This window comes from Bos indicus, chromosome 8, assembly GCF_029378745.1.
Source record: "Bos indicus isolate NIAB-ARS_2022 breed Sahiwal x Tharparkar chromosome 8, NIAB-ARS_B.indTharparkar_mat_pri_1.0, whole genome shotgun sequence".
NCBI classification, from domain to species: domain Eukaryota; kingdom Metazoa; phylum Chordata; class Mammalia; order Artiodactyla; family Bovidae; genus Bos; species Bos indicus.
In genome coordinates this window covers 84,077,644-84,098,136 of record NC_091767.1, presented here as the reverse complement: position 1 = coordinate 84,098,136, position 20,493 = coordinate 84,077,644, and the positions used below count along the sequence as shown (strand labels likewise).

General features: G+C 37.0%; 2 protein-coding genes across 4 annotated transcripts in view; one reads left to right on the top strand and one right to left on the bottom strand.

The window, feature by feature from the left end:
- Positions 1-20,493, bottom strand: part of CENPP (centromere protein P) — a 235,314-nt gene that overhangs the window by 38,456 nt on the left and 176,365 nt on the right. The gene's annotated exons all lie outside the window — the stretch shown is intronic.
- Positions 251-20,493, top strand: part of ECM2 (extracellular matrix protein 2) — a 41,052-nt gene continuing 20,809 nt past the window's right edge. Inside the window, exons 1-5 of one of the 3 annotated variants that reach the window (XM_019966572.2) lie at positions 251-414; positions 11,300-11,612; positions 14,122-14,310; positions 16,970-17,488; positions 19,726-19,841. In XM_019966572.2, coding sequence (XP_019822131.1) covers positions 11,324-11,612; positions 14,122-14,310; positions 16,970-17,488; positions 19,726-19,841 — 1,113 coding nt within the window. In that variant the 5' untranslated portion in view covers positions 251-414; positions 11,300-11,323. Of the gene's footprint in view, positions 415-11,299; positions 11,613-14,121; positions 14,311-16,900; positions 17,489-19,725; positions 19,842-20,493 lie in introns of all 3 variants that reach the window. The other 2 variants (XM_019966571.2, XM_019966570.2) reach the window with 2 other exon arrangements.

Sequence of the window (20,493 nt, the reverse complement as noted above, 5' to 3'; positions counted from 1 at the left end):
ATAAAGCTCAAGTGACACGCAGGCTAGTACGAATGTTAACATTTTTAATGCAATTAGTCTGTGAAAATCACACATTTCTTAAGCTCCACTTTTGTTGTTTCTAACTCCACTTTCTCAGCCTACAGACTAAAGCTTCCCGCCCCCACCCCCTGCTGCTTTCCATTTTCCTGTGATTTAGAACAAATATTTGCCTTGGTAACCATTTTCCCTAGTTACTCTCTTGGCTGATTTTCTGCACAAAGAACCGAAAGGCATGTAACCCCAAGGGAGGCAGTTATTTTAGATTTTACAAAGAAGTCAGTTAACATTTTTCAACACTCCCTTCTTTGTCTTAAAGAAAGCTCTGGTTTTGTTTCATTTTCATCCGGAGACTTAAATGACACCAAGCAAAGCCTACTTAGTTTAGATTTCCAGGTAAAATGTTTTAAATTTTAAGTTTCTACTAAAGCGTGTGGAATGGTTTTAATATTTGGGTGTTTTGTGTGGCAAATATGTTTAGCACTTGAGGAAATTAGCTCTTACTAATAGGTTTTTAAAGTTTAAAGTGTACATTATTTTGTTTACTTGTTTTTTTTTTTTCAGGATGACTACTTCTGAAGTATTTAAAACTTTATGAATTAGGATTAAATATATTTTTATATGTTTAAATAGAGTTACTTGTTCAATAGAAGTATAAGTTGGTTTGAAAATTTCATTCTTTTCTATTTTACAGTCCTAAGGAGCATAAAGGATTAATCAAAAATGTTTTTCATTTTAAGCCTACTAAGCGAAGTTAAAAGGGATAATAGGTATCTTGTGGCTTTGTGTAGAAGATTAAAATTGAATTTAAACCCTTTTAAAGCTTACTTAAGACAGCTGATGAAAAACTTTTAATAAAAAAATAAGTTAATCAAGATTTACAGATGATATTTAATGTTGGGATAAACACAAAAAATACTAAAAAGAAAGACAATTTTACTTGATCAAAATAATGCCTACAGTGGTTAGACCGACTGTATCATAAACATTTACCTCCAGAAACATATTCACTCAATTATAAAGTAAATATTAAATGCTATGTGAAATTTTATAAATCACTGAAAATAACAAAGGCATAGGCATCAATGATAAAATTATTATTGAGAGGCCATTTCATAAAACTTATTTAAACATTTCAATGAGACTATTTATAGAGTCTGATTTTGTTAAAATTAAGATAGCTCTGTAAATTTATTTCTGTATATACCTATTTAGGCTTCTGTATAAGCAAAAAATGAGCCAATTTGGGGTGGGGGAGGCAGAGAGAGAGAGGTAGGGATAATGGGAGAAGGGTGAGCTTGGGCAGTACTCTTGTTAAGTTAACAGGCTCAGGGACAACATGATGCCTGAGACACTCATTAAGTTTACCTCCAGAGCCCTTAGGTCCAGGGCCTGCCTCCTCATAACTCTCACCTAACACAGAATGGAGAGTTACATATCCAACTGTCAACTGTCAAAGCAAGAAAATCTCCATGTACAGATTTTATGTATAACACAGAATTTACACTACCACAGTTCACCTCCCCTGCCACTTAGCAAATTCTACTTCTACCCTGTCTCATGGGCCAACTTTTCATATTGCTTTCCCCTGCTGCTGTTATCATTTCTTCCCAACATATTAGCTTGTTCTCTGAATTGACTTTTACAATTTCAGTTGCCAGTCAACTAGGGAATTTGCTCCTCCCTCACATTTTGCAAGTTAGTTTTTTAAAAACCTAATGTAGATTACAAAACATTGTTCTAATATAGTTTCATCTCAATGACCTACAGTAAAGGGTTTGAAATGCAGTAATTAATGTACATATATACTGAAAAAAAGATTGCATGCTGAGGTTAGTTGACATGAAAATACCCTAGAGGCTGCCATTTGTTGAGCTAATGTAAAGTGGTGACAAGTCAGCATGTGACCCAAGTGCAACCTGACTAGAGGAGGATAATTCAAGTGGATAAAGTTATAAAAAGAACTACCGAGATTCAAGAGGGCAAGCTAAGCAGATATCACTCCTTTCCTCTCACCAAATACCTAGAAATAAGAGAAGATATATTACAAATAAATACACACATGGATATGTAGCTATGTAGGAAATAAGAAGGGAAACTTGTGGTGAGACAGAAACCGTGAGGAATCCTTCAAATACAAAGAGAAGATGTGAATGAATTTAAAGAGGAAAAACACAGCCTTGAATAGGTATAGGAAAGAACTGAGTTTAAAGAACGTATGTGGAAAAGAAATATATCTTTTACTGGGGAGTAAAAGATCCCAAAAAGGATACATAAAGAAGGAAAAAACAAACAAAAAACCCTGTACATTATATTAAAACCTCTGAATATTAAAAATAAGTTTAAGATGTGAAAAGAACCTCTCCAGAGAGAGGAAAAAGGATTTATTACAAAGAGATGAGAATCAGATTCAAGTTAAACTCTTCATCAATAAAAGCAGATATAAAAAAACAAATGGAACAATACATATAAAGTATTGAAGGAAAATGATTTTAAAATCATAATTCTACTTCCAACTAAACAAAATGATATTTTCTGACATAAAAGAATTAAAATTTACAACCCAAAACATTCGCTCCAAGAAAGAGGATATATTTTCAGTGAAATAAAACTAATCTGAGGTGACTTCTGCTTCTCATAACTGCAGTCTAGGCAATTTAGACTGCTGAGAATTGTTTTTTTAAAAAGTAGGAAAAATAACAGGGCCAATATTTAGGACAAAACTAAAACCCAAAGATCTTTTCTTCTGGAGGCATCTATGGAACCGAAAGAGGTGACTGAGAAGGTTAGTATAGCTTTAAAGCAGCCGCTCAAGTCATGACAGAAATAAAACTCAAGGAAAGGAGCAGGAAGTAGCAGGGGTGGTAGGAAAAAGTGATGCTGATGAAATCACCAGGCTTTGGTTTGGGACCTAAAATATAATTATTAACTAGATATAGTGAAACTCAGCTTCAAATCATGTAATTTATGATTGATAGTACACTTAATTTCATGTTTGAATGTAAATTCTTTTAGGATAAATAATACATCATTATAGGCTTCAAAGTATTTTCATAATTTTTCATATGTAATGGCTGGCAGTCAAATACCATCAGGCATAAGAAGAAACAGAAGAAAATGGCTAAAAACCGAAAAAGAAATAACAGACAATAGAAATAGACATATACATGGTCCCAAAATGGAGTTGTCAGACTCAGACTTAAATAAATGTGATTACCATGTGGAAAACATGAAAGATTAAAAATTTCAGTAGAGAATCAGAAAGAATAAAAACCCATTAAAAATCCGAAAAGCTAAGAAACCAGAAAAACAGAAACAAGGAAGTCAATGGATGGATTCAAGTCAATAGTGGATAAACCACAGCTGAACAGAAGGAAAGAGGTTAGTGGAATAACCAGGATCAATCACAGGGTGACGAAAGGATGAAAAATATGAGAGAAAGTGACATTAAAGACAATGAGAAGACTGTCATATATGTGGGCTTCCCTGGTGGCTCAGATGGTAAAGCATCTGCCTGCAATGCAGGAGACCCGGGTTCAATCCCTGGGTCAGGAAGATCCCCTGGAGAAGGAAATGGCAACCTACTCCAGTACTCTTGCCTGGAAAATTCCATGGATGGCGGAGCCTGGTGGGCTACAGTCCATGGGGTCACAAAGAGCTGGACATGACTGAGTGACTTCACTTCACTTCATCATACATGTTGGAGAAGGAAATGGCAACCCACTCCAGTATTCTTGCCTGGAGAATTCCATGGACTGAGGAGCCTGGTGGGCTACATACAGTCCATGGGGTCACAAAGAGGTGGACACAACTGAGTGACTAACACATCATACATGTCATTGTAGTTCTAAAATAAAAAGGAGAGAGAAGCAGAAGAGAATTATTTGAAGAGGTAAGGGCTAAGAAGTTTCCAAATTTGATGAATATAAGATCACAGATTCAAGAAGTGCTATGAATCCCAATAGAGAATATCTTAAAAGCAGCCCCAAAAAAGTTACCTTTAAAGGAAAAATAATTAGATTGACAGATGACTACTCAATACAAAATATGGAAAAAAGAAGACATTGGCGTGAAATCTTCAAAATGCTAAAACACTTGCTAACCTAGAATTCCATATATAGTGAATACATTCTTTCAGAATGAACATAAGATATGAATATTTTCATATAAACAAACATACAAAGGAACTGGTCACCAGTTGTCCTGCACTAAAGGAATTACTAAAAGGTATTCTTCAATTAGGAAGAAAATAATCCTGATAGAAGACTGGAGATGCAGGAAGAAATGAGAAAGAAAAAGGATAAATATTTACATAGATCTAAACTAGTGGTTCTTAACTGGAGGCAGACTGATTCTTTCCATCTCCCAAGACACATATGGTAATATTTGAAGATATTTTTGGTTGCTGTAACTGAGAGGAAGGTGGTAGTGGTATCTGGGTAGAACCAGGGATACTACCAACTCTACAAGGGCCAGCTCCCCCCTCCACTACAAAAAAGGATTATCTGAAACAAATGTTAATAGTGCTAAGATTTAGAGAGCCTGATCTAAATGAACTGTGAGCATAAGATCATCATCATCGTCTTTTGAATAAAGAACTAAAATATGTAACAAAAGTAGTAGATGTGTTAGAATGAGGTAAGTAAAGTTAAAGTTGTCTGGAAATAGGTAAAGGTACTAATTTATATTAGACTTGATAAGTCAAGGATGTATGTGGTAATCTCAGAACATAAAAGGAAAAAGTATATAATGACTAATGGAATAATAAAAACAAAGCAGCAAAAACCAAGTAAGCAAGAATGAAAAAAAATTAATAACACAGAACATGCAGGACAACTAGAAAACAGATAGCTGGAAAATAGATTTCAATCCAAAGATATCAAATGTTACAACAAATACAAATAGACAAAATATTCAATTAAAAGATCAAAGATAAAAATTGTCATGTCACACTAAAAATGATATGCTAATAGAAAGTATATTGAAAATATGAAAGGCTGAAAGTAAAATAATGCAAAAATATATTAACCAATGAGGGACTGAACATGGGCCACTGGCAGTGAAAGGGTGGCGTATCAACCACTGGGTTGCCAAGGAATTCTCACAGGAGTGTTTATAATAAAAGAAAAATGAAAAAAAAAAATTAAATATCCATCACCAAATTGTTACATAACTTATGGAATGAAAATAGAGTGCACAGACTATAAGCATTTACAAACACTGCTATATATGTCCATATGACTATGATTTATTACTGAATGGAAAGAAAACAGGTTGTACTGAAACATACATAGAATAATTCATTTACATTTAAATATATATGCTCATACATGTTTAGGAGGCATCTCAAAAGACACTCTTAAACTAGCAGTTGGGAAACTATGGCCCACAGGCCAAATCCTGTTTTTCAAAGTGCCATCAGAACATAGTTGCGGCCATCCATTTACTTCTTGTCCATTGCTATTTTGGGGTACAATAACAAAGTTGAGTAGTTTCAACAGAGATTGTTGTCTTGCAAAGCTGAAAATGTTTACTCTCTGGACCCTGAAGAAAAAGTATGCCTACCCTTGTAATAAACTATGAATTATGGTTAAGCAACTTGTCTTTTATGCCTACATATCATTTTGAGTTTTTTAAGAACTATGTACTATTTTTAGAAACTTAAACACATCTTTAAAAGCATTGATAAAAAAGATTAAGAACTCAGAGGAAAGATAACTGTGTAAATGTGGCTTTTATCTTTAAACCTCTTATGAGCCATGATGTGACCAACAACAAATTGTAGCTCAATCTAAGGAAGACTTTTCTGGCAGAGCAGTTTGAACATGGATGATAAAGAACACATGTATACCTGTGGCAGATTCATTTTGATATTTGGCAAAACTGATACAATTTTGTAAAGTTTAAAAATAAAATAAAATTTAAAATTAAAAAAAAAAAAAGAATTTCCCATGAATGGAAAAGCAGATGACTTCAAAGATTCATTCAAAATCTAAGTTCTATAGAGTGAAGCACCATTATAAATGATACAGATTTCAAGGAGACAGAAGCATCACCCGAGCACAACGAAAACAAAAACTGAAAGTAGGATCATAAATAAAGGAACGTGCAATTCTGATTAATGAGCATACAAGCATAATACAGAGATGTTGTGGATTTGATTAGACCGCCAATAAGGGGAGTCACACATTTCTTTTGTTTGTTTTCAAGTGCATAAAAGTTATATTCATAGTACACTCTAGTCTATTAAGTGTGAAACAGCATTATGTAAAAAAAAAATATTGCTATTGTTTAGTTGCTAAATCATGTCTGACTCTTTGAGATCTCATGGACTGTCTCCAGGCTTCTCTGTCCATGGGATTTCCCAGGAAAGATACTGGAGTGGGTTACCATTTTCTTCTCCAGGGGATCTTACTGACCCAGGGATCAAACCTGTGTTTCCTGCATTGGCAGGTGAATTCTTTACCACTGAGCCAGCAGGGAAGCCCTGGTGGCAAAATACTTTATTGCTAAAATATTCCATCTACTTTTTTTTGATTAGTGTTACTAAGGTATATTTTCCATCCTTGTAATTTTAACCTATTTGTATTTTTATTTAGCATGAGTTTCTTATAGGCAGCATAGAGTTGGGTCTTAATTTTTAAAAATTCTACTTGGATAGCCTCTTCCTTTTAATTGTAGCAGTTAACGAATCCACATTCAATATGATTTACAGGTGGCTCAGCGGTAAATAATCCACCTGCCAATGCAGGAGACACTGGTTCGATCTCGGGGTTGGGAAGATCTTCTGGAGAAGGGAATGGCAATTCACTCTAGTATTCTTAACTGGAATATCCCAAGGATAGAGGAGCCTGGTGGGCTACAGTCCATAGGGCTGCAAAGAGTCGGACACGACTGAGTGACTGAGCACAACACATAGTACATGTAATGTTCTGGATTATTTTTATTATTCCACTTTATCATCTTTATTGGCTTATTAGCTATAACTTTTTGTTTAGTGGCTAAAAAAAAATGTGTGGTTGCTCAGTCGTGTCCGACTCTTTGTGACCCCATGGACTGTAGCCTACGAGGCTCCTCCATCCATGGGATTTTCCAGGCAAGAGTACTGGAGTGGGTTGCCATTTCCTTCTCCAGGGGATCTTCCCGACCCAGGGATCGAACCCGAGTCTCCTGCATTGCAGGCAGATACTTTACCCTCTAAGCCACAGGGCATATAATATGTGTCTTTAACTTATTACAGTTTACCTTCAATTGATATTCCTCTTTACTTATAAGTACATTACAACAGTATATTTACACTTTCTCCTTTCTGCTTCTGTTGTCATACACTTTACTTTCACTTAAGATAGAAAGCCCAAAATATGGTATTATTATATTAACACAACTGTTAAACAGATGACTGTATTAAACAATAATTTTTAAAAGAGATTTTAAAATAAAAGAGTACTTATCCATTTGTATGCCATTTCCTGTGGTTTCATTCCTTTGTGTAGCTCCATAATTCCATCTAATATAATTTTCCTTATATGTTAGCATTTTTTGTAGTGCATTTCTGCTAGTGATTAATTCCTTCAGCTTTTCTATGTCTGAAAAAGTCTTTATTTTGCCTGTGTTTCTGAAAGACATTTTCACTGAGTATACAACTCTAAGTAAGGACTTCCCTGGCAGTCCAGTGGTTAAGAGTTTGCCTTTCAATGTAAGGGGTGCTGGGTCAAATCCTGGTCAGGGAGCTAAGAGCCTACATGGCTCTTGACCAAAAAACCAAAACATAAAAGAGAAATAATATTGTAATAAATTCAATGATGACTTTAAAAATGGTCCACATCAAAAAAAAAATCTTAAAAAAAAACCCCAAAGAACTTTAAGTCTATTTATTTTTTCCCCCAATACCTAAAAGCTATTGCTCCATTGTCTTCTGGCTTGTACTGTTTTGAATGAGAAGTCTTTTATTCTAATGTTTTTTTCTCTGGTTACTTTTAAGATATTCTTATTACTGGTTTAAAAGCAATTTGAATATTTGACATAATTTTCTTCATATTTCTTATTTTTGGGGTTTATTGATATTGGATATGTGGCTTTATAATTTTCTTCATATTTGGGAAAAGACCAGGCTTTATTTCTTCAAACACAGTCCTTCAGGGGCTGGAACTGAATGTAAACTGATCTGCTTAAAGTTGCCTGACAATGTGATGATATTCCGTTCATGTTTTTTTTACTGGTCTTGTGTGTATGTCTGTTTCATTTTGAGTAACTTCTATGACTATAGTTTCCACTTTACTAATTTTTTCCTATAGTGTCTAATGTCCTACTCATCTCTTGCAGTATAGTTTATTCTCTCTCACATTTTATATCTTTATAAGTTCATTTGAATTTCTTTTAAATATCTTTCCTTTACCTTCCTGAACATACAAATTATAGTTTTAATAACTTTGAAATTAAAGTTTTTATAACTTTTAATGATCTATTTAATAATTATGCCAGCTGTGCTATGGATGTGTTTCAATAGATTGATTTTCCTCATCATTATGGGTCAACAATTCCTGTTTTGTGCCTGGTAAATTTTTGCTGACTTTCCCAACCCTTGCTGGGTGCTTGCATATAGTTTGATCCTTTCCAGAAGGCTTGCTGTTCAGTTCTGTTACATGTGATCAGATCAGCCATCAGCCCAGAGTAAACTGTTTTCTTTGATGTGCCAATGCCCTTCTGAGCATTCTGCCTGATGCCCTTTGCAGTACAGGTTCTCCGCTATGACTGGTGGACACACAAAGTCTGTCCAGTATTTTCTAGCCCAAAGAATTATTTTTTTTTTTTTTGTCATTCATGGTAGTTCTTTCTTCAGTGTTGAGTAGTCTGCTCATACAAATGTGTTAATCAGTACTCAGCTGAAGAACTGGCATCTTTGGAAGGCTTTCTCAGGGTTGCTCTCACCTCTCTGTGCTCTGCTCTGCAAATTCTTGCCTCTCTGGGACCCCAGGTTTTGTTTCTTCAGCTCTAGGAGATTGTGAGGCTCTGTTTGGGTCTTCACCCTTGGCTTCAGCCTGGGAAGGAACTCCCTCTAGGCAGTGCGCAGGAGGTTAATTTGCATGTTCCCCCTCTCAGAGATTTCTGTTTTGTGCTACTCCATGTTTATGGTCTGAAAAAGTATTCATTTCTCAAACTTGTTTTTCAGCTTTATCATGTACTGGGCCCTGTGCTGCTCTTAAGACCAGCTGATTAAAAGTTAGTTTGTTTCTCTTACCTCTTTATAACTGGTATCCAGTTCAGTTCAGTTCAGTCGCTCAGTCGTGTCCGACTCTTTGCGACCCCATAAATCGCAGCACGCCGGGCCTCCCTGTCCATCACAAACTCCCAGAGTTCACTCAGACTCACGTCCATAGAGTCAGTGATGCCATCCAGCCATCTCATCCTCTGTCATCCCCTCCTCCTCCTGCCCCCAATCCCTCCCAGCATCAGAGTCTTTTCCAGTGAGTCAGCTCTTCACATGAGGTGGCCAAAGTACTGGAGTTTCAGCTTCAGCATCATTCCCTCCAAAGAAATCCCAGGGCTGATCTCCTTCAGAATGGACTGGTTGGATCCCCTTGCAGTCCAAGGGACTCTCAAGAGTCTTCTCCAACACCACAGTTCAAAAGCATCAATTCTTTGGTATTCAGCCTTCTTCACAGTCCAACTCTCACATCCATACATGACCACTAGAAAAACTATAGCCTTGACTAGATGGACCTTTGTTGGCAAAGTAATGTCTCTGCTTTTTAATATGCTATCTAGGTTGGTCATAACTTTCCTTCCAAGGAGTAAACATCTTTTAATTTCATGGCTGCAGTCACCATCCGCAGTGATTTTGGAGCCCCCCAAAATAAAGTCTGACACTGTTTCCACTGTTTCCCCATTTATTTCCCATGAAGTGATGGGACCAGATGCCATGATCTTTGTTTTCTGAATGTTGAGCTTGAAGCCAACTTTTGCACTCTCCACTTTCACTTTCATCAAGAGGCTTTTTAGTTTCTCTTCACTTTCTGCCATAAGGGTGGTGTCATCTGCATATCTGAGGTTATTGATATTTCTCCTGGCAATCTTGATTCCAACTTTTGTTTCTTCCAATCCAGAGTTTCTCATGATGTACTCTGCATATAAGTTAAATAAGCAGGGTGACAATATACAGCCTTGACGTACTCCTTTTCCTATTTGGAACCAGTCTGTTGTTCCATGTCCAGTTCTAACTGTTGCTTCCTGACCTGCATACAGATTTCTCAAGAGGCAGGTCAGGTGGTCTGGTATTAGTTTGCTACTGTTCTTATATGATGAAATTATGCTGCTTCCTTCCCAACAAAGAAAATTATAACAATAAAAGAATAGAATAGAAGAGCTGGGAAAATAAGTTTCGGATGACGTTAGTCACAGAATGACTTGGCAGACAAGTGGAGAGAAATCTCCCAAGTAACCTCTGGAAACCTACAACACAGCGGTCCAGAAAGGGGCTGGCAAATTACTGTAGGGGCTAAGTCTGACTCACTGCCTGTTTTTGGAAATAGAGTTCTACAGGAACACAGCCATACCCACTTGCGTACATATTGTCTACTTCCATATTACAAGAGTTGAGTGGAGTAGTTATGACAAAGAATGCACGGCCTGTAAAACCTAAAATATTTACTATCTGGTTCTTTATAGACAGAAGTTTGCTCATGCCTGGTCTATAAAGATAAAGATAAAATACTAAAATTTCTTTGGACTTCCACAGTGGTACAGTGGGTAAGAATTTGCCTGCCAATACAGGGGACATGGGTTAGATCCCTGGACCAGGAAGATTCCACATGCTGAGGAGCAACTAACCCAGCATCCCACAACTACTGGGCTGGTGCTCTAGAGCCCACGAGCCACAGCCTCCCCAGAGCCTTCCCTAGAGCCTGCACGCCACAACTACTGAGCCCGTGTGCTGGAACTACTGAAGCCTGAGCACCTAGAGCCTGTGCTTCGCCACAAGAGAAGCCAATGCAATGATAAGCCTGTGCACTGTAATGAGCAGTAGCCCCCGCTCACCTGCAACTAGAGAAAGCCTGCATGCAGCAACAAGGATCCAGTGCAGCCAAACCAAAACAAAAACCTTTGATTCTGACAGAAAAATTCTAAATTCTGACTTGGCAATAATAGTATAGCATTGAGCCCATATATCTATGTTTTATTTCTCAGAGACTTGCTGCTGAGGGATATAGGCAATTATAAGCCAATTTTCAGAGGTAAAAAATTTAGTCACTAACTCCAAAATTCCATTTCATTTTCATCCTAGGAATCAAATGGTGAAAAAGAAAGCATGAAGTTTTCAAGCTTGTATTGTTTTCTTCTGCTTCTCATTTTTCAAACTGACTTTGGACAAAATGAAGAAACTTCTAGGAGGCAAAGAAGGAAGATGTATCATAGAAGACTGAGAAAAAGTTCCTTGTCCACCCACAGATCTGTTAGACAGCCTGGAATTCAGCAGATGAAGACAGTTACACCTGCAGCAAAACTTCCCATAATTAACTTGGATTACAGTATTGAGGAAAATTTTGAATCTTTTTTAAGTGTTCCTGGAGTAGAATCAAGCTATAATGTGTTACCAGGTAAGCAAATAGTAGGAGAGAGGAAGAGAGAGAGAAGCTCCATGAAGAAAATTTTTAAAAACTCAAGTTATTATCTTTTAATTTAATCTATAAAGATAAATTTTGAAGTAATTAAAAATCATTTATAGAATATACTTATAAAATTATTGGAAAAAAGAAAAACATTACTTATTCCACAACTATATTTATAAAACCATACATACTATTTGGTTTATTATTTCCAGTCTGTTTACTATGCCATGTATTTTAAATAGTTGTAATCCTACTATAGTAATATACATGTCATTTATCATGATAGGTTATCTAGGATATAGAAATAAATGATTCAAATGAGTCTATGAACTCATGGCTATTAAATATTTTCAAACAAATATGAAGTTAAGCCACTGAATTTATTTTATATAGATCAAATTACAGAATTTTTTTCCTGAATTTTTAAAGTTTGAAAAGATTGGAAATTCTTCCAAAGATTTCAACTAGGCATTTTAAACACTAATATGTAATGGTCCGCATTTTTCCAGGTTTGGAAGGAAAAAGTAATTATATTTTACGTATGTTATCATTACATAAAACTCTCAGAAGACAAAAGAAAATATCACCACATAATGTTCTGTGACCAATACTTCATATTTGTCTCAAGAGAACCAAATACTTTTAAATGATGTTATTTCCATGAAGCTAACAGAAATAACATACAATTATGATGAAAATAGACAATTTAGGTCATATTTACAACATGATTGGAGAGAAGAGTCTCAAGGCAGGGAATCTAAAATGATAATTATAGTGTACCCATAACTCTTAAAGAATGATGAAGTCAATTTCTCTAATTATGTGGAAAGATATCTAAGCTATAATAACAGAAAATAAAAAGACTGAAAAGCAGTATCCATAATGTGATCTCAAATCTGTTTTAAAAATATACAATATAGGGTGATGTGTATAAAGTACAAACAATGTATACTAAACATTTCTAAATTGTCCTAAAATGTTTTCCAGTGGTCTGGAAAACAGACTTTTAAAAAATTGTGATAAAACACACATAACATAAAACTTGTCATTTAACCATTATACAGTGTACAATTCAGTGACATTTAGTATATTCACAATATTGTACAACCATCACCACTACCTAGTTCCTGAACATTTTCTTCACCCTAAAAGAGAACTGCATACATATTAAGCACTTACTCCCCATTTTCTTTTCCCACCCCTCCCCACCAAGTCCCTGGCAATCACTAATCTTTCTGTCTCTATGAATTTGTCTATTCTGTATATTTAATATGAAAGGAAGCCTATAATACGTAGCCTTTTGTGTCTGACTGCTTTCACTCAGCCTAATGTTTTCAAGGTTCATTCATGTAGTATGTACTTCATTCTTTTTTATGGCTGAATAATATTTCACTGCAGAGAAACACCACGTTTTGTTTATCCTTTCATCCACTGATGGATATAACTGTGCTGTTTCCACCTTTTGGCTACTGTGAATAGGACAGCTATGAATATTTGTGTACAAGTTTCTATCTGAATTCCTGTTCCCTTGCATATAAACCTAGAGATGAATAGGGCTAACACAGTGGTGAAGGAGAGAAGGAGACAAATGTGAGCTCTCACTTGAGGGGACAGTGGCTCATCAAATGGAGAAGAGTTATTAGGACTAACATTAGGATTAGAAGGAAAACATCACCTCTAATATTCAAATTGGCTGTCTAATGGCCTGCTTAGTTGGCACACTTATCCATGTATGAAGAGAGAATAAGATACTAAAACCCACTGTACTGTGCACTTTAAAAGGGTATTAGAACTGTATTTCAACAACACAACAATTCTAAAACCAGAGATAGCTGCAATGTATTATTGAGACTTCAATGCCAGAAGCACCACAAGCACATAGCCTAATTTCACCTCTCCATCTGCACACTGAGAAGGGTACAGTGTGGGCTGGCTCATCATTAGTGCTGTTCTGGTTCTCTGCTCTCTGGCATGTTATGGAACTATACTGCTTTTTCTCTTCTGAAGTTAGATGTAGCCATATAATTTGCCTTGGTTCAATGTAATTAGATACATTTAGAGCTTGTGTGTTATTTGCAACCTCATATTCCCACTGCTGTGGCCAGCAGGGTAGCCTGCTTGGAGACGAAGCCTATCGTTTGTCTCGACAAACAATATCTACATTGGATATCCAGCATGAACAAGAAATAACTGAGATTTGAGGATTATTTGTCGCCATTATAATAGCTCAGCCATCCTGACAGATGCAGGATGAAAAGCACAATTTAGAGTCAAGTTACCATGAGGAGGTCCACTCAGAGAAGTAAGAGGGCTTGACAGTACACGTGAAAAGCACTTCAAGGGGTTACATATGTAAGATACTTTTACCCTATGTATGAATGAACATATAATGTTATTCTTGTGTGGCTCTATCACTCTGGGCTTCACACTGGGCTCACTTCCATTCAAAGGTGCTAGTGATCAGAGAAGGAATTTAAATGTTACTGTTCTCTTCTAGGAAAGAAAGGACACTGTTTGGCAAATGGGATGATCATGTATAACAAAGCTGTGTGGTCTCCGGAGCCCTGTACTACCTGCCTCTGCTTGAATGGAAAAGTGCTTTGTGATGAGACCAAGTGCCACCCTCAGATGTGCCCCCAAACAATTATACCTGAAGGAGAATGCTGCCCTGTCTGCTCTGATACTGGTACAAATATTTAGCCCAAACAAAATATCACACGTGATTTAGTCTTTAACTTTCATTTGCTTTTATTTCATCACTACCTTAAATTTTATTTTTTTAAAGGATATTTCTTTTTTAAAAAAATACTTGCTTATTTGGCTGTGCCAGGTCTTAGTTGCAGCAGGTGGGTTCTTTAGTCTTTGCTCCTGCAATGAGGGATCTTTTTTAGTCATGGCATGCAAACTCTTAGTGGCAGTGTGTGGGATCTAATTCCCTGACCAGGGATCAAACCTGGGCCCCTTGCACTGGGAGTGCAGTCTGAGCCACTGGACCACCACAGAAGTCCTTATCTTAAAATTTAAATTATGATAAACTAGTCAGCAGGGTACTTAAATATTGGCACAGTGATGACAAACAAGGAAATTACTTGGGAGATTATATCAGAGGAGAGAAATAAAAGACAGTGGTTTTAGAGTTTTAGCTCAATTTGAACTCGGCCCAGATCACATTCCACATTTGACTCTCAGCCTTACAGATGGAGTGACAGAATTTACACAGTAAACAGCTCCCACATTCTTAGTAGGTGTGAAGAGCTCTGTTTAGTTCCTTATATGCGTTGTCTCAATTCAACTCAATGTACCTACAGTTATCAACCCAAATAAAGAACTCAGGGTGAAGAAAGTGGGGAGGGGCTTGCATCTAGAGAGAATAAAGCCCAATTCTCTCAGTCTATGTGCAGTTATTACTGCTCAGGTAATCCTTGGGAAATAAAGGCCATGGCCCAAGAGCAGTGGCTTTCTTTTGTGGTACTGCTGTGCAGAGAAAGATTATATGCTATGAGGTTTTGTTGGCTGCTCACTATCCCTTATCCTATGAGACTGATGGGGCAGAGGACTCTCAAGAAGGAGGCTCAGGATTCCTTCAAGAAAAGCCTAGTCAGTAGCTTATGAAATAAATGTGTGTTAGATAATTTGATGGGAAGGGATAGGGAATAGGGATGTTTTCTATTGCCTATGATTAAGGTAGACTGTTTCCACACACACAGGGTGATCACAGGGTAGCTATCCACGGAAGTCTCCTTCCAAGAAGAACTTCAGGACATTTAGGAACTGTATTTGGTGTAGAGTACCAACTGCTTTGAGAATCTCTGATGGCTCATTGGGTAAAGAATCCGCCTGCAATGTGGGAGACACTGGAGACGCAGGTTTGATCCCTGGGTTGGGAAGATTCCCTGGAGGAGGAAATGGCAACCCACTCTAGTATTCTTGCCTGGAAAATCCCATGGACAGAGGAGCCTGGTGTGCTACAGTCCAAAGGGTTGCAAAGAGTCGGATGCAATGGAGTGACTAAGCACCAATTGTTTTACTCAGATAATATAACTTTTAAAAAAGTGTTAGAAAATAAAAGTGTTTAATGAAACTGACACCTTGGGAGATGAAACACAAGGTTTATAAAGGCAAGATCCAGAAATGCTCAGATATTTTTCAAAACTTGAACTACTGTTCTTGAAAAATACTGTGGTTATTTTGGAAAAATAAACTTGGATACACAGGAAAGATTTTAAATGTTTCAATATGATAGCTTTAGTTTCCTTTTGCTAATTTTTTCCTATTCTCCTTTTGCATGTTTGTCAAGAGATGTGAAAAAAATAACTCACAGACTTTATAATATATACTGAATTGAAATTTCAAGTAATTATTTCAAATAATTACATTTTGAGTTCTTTTTTGGGGTGATTTATGTATGGTATTAAATAAGATCATGGAAATGATTAAGTAAATTTTTATATTTTGATGAAAGAAAATCTATGTACTGAGCTTATTTTTCCCTTAAAAACTCTTCATTCAGAGGGTCTGGTCTGTGTCAAGTCTTCCCTGATCTCTGCCAAAGATAATAACAATTAAATACAAATGTAGATAAACTTTCTACTATAATATATTATGTTATCATCATGAAATAATAAAAAATACTCTATGCATATGTCTAGGTTAAGAAAGTATCATTTAAGTACAGAACATCTTCCATAGATCTCAAGCAGTAAACATGATTTAAGTACAGAGTCTGGGAGGAAAAGAGAAGATGATTTTCTATAATTCTGAATTTCAGAGGATACTTTTAGGCACATGGAGCTGAAAGAAAATCAGACAAATATAATAAAAGCCGATTTCATTATCATAAACAAGTAAAATATACACCTGCTTCATGTTTTTATGTCTGACAGTGTACAAATTCTTACATTATCAATAACCCCAATTAACTGAACAGTATCTATTATAAAGGCATCACATCTGATTATTTTATAATCTCACAATAGGACTGCTTACCATTTTGTAACATATGGTAATATTATTCCCTCTTTAGTCATCAGATAGCATGATACCTTAGTAAAATAAGGCTCATAAAGCAAATAAGAATTGCCTATAACATCTTACAAAACACAAATAACATTCATTTATTTCTACTAAAATTATTCAAGCAAAAACTACAAATGCATTTCATGTTTAAATTGCACTCATATTCCTGGAGGGAATAATATTTACTAACCTAATTTTCACTATGATTTTTCCTTTCATTAATACCACAACTTGCCCTTGCTGTCTTATTTCGTGGTCAGTAGCCTCCTATTTGCTACTCAGTGGTACAGCATTAAATGACAGAACTGAATTTTCTGGTGATTCTTCAGAACAAAGAGAACCTACCAATTTACCTCATAAGCAACAGTCACCTCCTTGGGAGGAAATGAATCGAGCACTGAGAAAAGAGGAACTTCAACTTGAGGAGGATGAAGAAGAAGTCAAACAAGATGAAAATAGGGAGCAAAAGAAAAAGACTTTTAGACCTGGAGACTGGGGGAGACCTATCAATGAGGGACAGAGCAGAGAAGGGAAAGCGCAGAGGCCTGAAGAGGAGGGGAGGCAGGCCCATCAACACAGAAACCCAGCAAGGGAGAATGAGGAAGACGATGATGAGGAGGAGGAAGACGATGACGATGAGGAGGAAGACGATGACGATGAGGATGAAACCATCAGAGGAGACACGTTCAGGATGCCCCCTCGACTCCCAATCCCAGCTACCCCCAGAGGCATACCGTCTCTGCCAAGCATGTGCTCTCTGTCCTACAAAACCATCTCCTGTATCAGCGCTGACCTCACACAAATACCACCGCTAACAGCACCAGAGATTACAAGTCTGGAGCTCATAGGTAAGATGTGGATGTCTGTTTGATTCTGTGGTTACCTCTCATTGCCCTATGAATGTGATATTATAATTTCATAATATAAATGGACCCCAACAGATTAATTTCACAATCTTCAAACATAAAAACTTTGCAGAAGAGATAGGTGTTTACTACAGAAAAGCACCATCAGGTATAATGCAAATTCCTCCAAATCAAATCATGATGTCCCATTGACTTTTTTCCTAAAATCAGCTTTATGAGGTGTAAGTTATATTCAGTAAAAAAATTGTTAGTGTGTTATTCTTTAAGTTTTGGCAAATGCATAGTCATACAGTCACATATTCAAGGTATAACATTTTCATCACCTCACCAAATTCTCTCATGTCCCTTCTTTCACCAGCCCTGATGTTTTCTGTCTCTAGAGTAGCTTTTCTAGGATGCCACAGAAATGCATACAGTGTGGAGCCTTTTCAGTTGGAATTCTTTCACTTACCATAAAACTTCTGAGAGCTATTCAGGTTCTTGTGTTTATCAACAACTTGCTCCTCCTCACTTTTGAGTGGCATTCCATTGTTTGGATGGACCACACGTACCAGGTGAAGGACATCTGGATTATTTCCAGTTTGGGGCAATTATGCAACAGTTGCTATAAAGATCCATATATGGATGCTTGTGTGGACTTAAGTTTTCTTTTTCCTAGGGCATATACCCAGGAGTGGATTGCTGAATGATACAGTAAAAGCAGGTTTACCTTTATAAGAAATGGCCAGACTTCCTTAAAATGGCTGTGAGACTCCTTCCAGCAATATCACAGCGTCCCTGTTGCTTTCCCCCTGATTTTAGCTACTTGGTAGGCATGACGTGATCCAGACTGTTTGCTCATGTTCTTAAAGGGTCAAGAAGAGCTCTGAGTAGAGGACCGGCAGGACAGATATGTGTGTGAGGCTGGCTGGTGTGGAGACTGGGACAGTGAACGAGTCTTGGCGATAAGGCCACGCTGGGCATGGCTCTTAAGATGGAGGGCTGAGAGAATCTGAGTGGGGTTTCAGACGTGTCTTGGGAGAAGTAACAGAAATAAACTACCATAGAAATAATAAATGATCATATAAATACTCAACTGACACAGCCTGACTCCTTAGTCAGGACAGCCAGTTTACAATAGGACACTTCAGGTATTATGGCCTTCCTGATGCTAGGCTTATATGATCTCCTAAGGAATTACTCTTATGCTGAGAGCTTCCTTTTTTAGCAACACCCCCTCCTTCTGTAGCCTAACTGCTAGGTGTGCTCTGCCATTAGACAAACTATTAATCTGTGAAGGTAGAAAATCTTACGAAAGATGATGTGTGCTCAGTTACACTATCCTGGTTTTATAAGAAAGCTACCACATGGTTTTTATAGTACTCACCATTTCTTGGGCTTCCCTATTGGCTCAGTGGTAAAGAACTGACCTGCAATGCAAGAGCCACAGGAGACGTGGGTTCAATTCCTGGGTTGGGAAGGTACCCTGGAGAAGGAAAATGGCAACCCACTCTAGTGTTGTTGCCTGCAGAATCCCATGGACAGAGGAGCCTGGCAGGTTACAGTCCATGGGGTCACAAGAGTTGGACACGACTTAGCGACTAAACCACCACCATTTCTGTTAAGCTCATTCTCTGGGTATAAAATCACTGACTACTATATTTAACTAAATGTCAAACAAAACCCCATAAATTAAAGCATGCAGGAACTTTTATAGATTGAAGTCATAGAATTTTAACATTAGATCTGGTAGCAATCTGAGAAATAATCTCCTCAAACTTCTTATTTAGAGCAAACTGATGCTTGGAGAAGGTAAGTTACTTGCCCAAGATTTCATTAAAAAATATTTCTGGTCCAGAGTCTAAGAAGTGTCAATAGGAAAATATGAAGAACTATAAAATTCAGTTTCTATAGTACCTTCCACAACACATCTTTGTTGTAAAATGCATATTGCTAACAGAATTGTCTGGCAACCCACATTCTGGCTGTTTTAAGCAGCTTCATCTAAACATGATGTACTACAGCAAGACGGGTCCTCAGAGTGAAAATTTTGACCGCATGTAATAGTCTAGTCTCAGTCTTTTATTTTTTTCTAAATACTCATTTATTATATAACATTGTCCTTGCTCTAAGGACTGTGTTTTCCTCTAGATAAAGCTCTCTTTTGCTATCTATGCATGTACATGTATATATGTATTTACAGGCACATAGGCCTAAAACATAATTGCTGTGTGTCCTAGACAATTCCATCACCTCCATTCCGGATGAAGCATTTAATGGATTACCGAATTTGGAAAGGCTTGATCTGAGCAAAAATAATATCACCTCTTCAGGCATAGGTCCAAAAGCATTCAAGGTAAATATGTACTATGATTTCTAAAAGTCCACTTGGATGGCTTTCTCATTAACTGTACTGATAATGGGTGGAGATGGAGAAGGAAAGAAAAGTATGTTCTTTTTTGTTGTTGCACTGGGTCTTTGTTGCTGCATGTAGGCTTTTCTCTAGTTGCAGTGAGCAGGGGTTACTCTGTTGTGGTGTGCTGGCTTCTCTTGTTGCAGAGCTCAGGCTGTAGGCATGCGAACTTCAGCAGCTGCAGCACATGGGCTCAGCAGCTGTGGTTCAAGGCTCTAGAACACAGGCTCAGTAGTTGTGGTGCATGGGCTTAGTTGCCATGCAGCATGTGGGATCTCCCTGGACCAGGATTGAACCTATATCCCCTGTATTGGCAAGTGGATTCTTATTCACTGCACCATCAAAGAAGTCCCAGTAAAATGTTTTAAAGGAGTTTTTGTCAAAGAAATTTTCTTCTCTGATATCCCTAAACTGTATCCAAGTTATATCTTGAATATACTTGGTTGTTTTACAAATTTCTGTTTTTTCTATGCTTTGTCCTTAACGCACCCACAGTTGCATCAATGACAAAACTAATGTTTAGAATTTATGGAAGAGTTTCTTCCCAAGTACCTGAAAACATGTTGAAATATGGTCTCTTAGTATGTGAGGTATT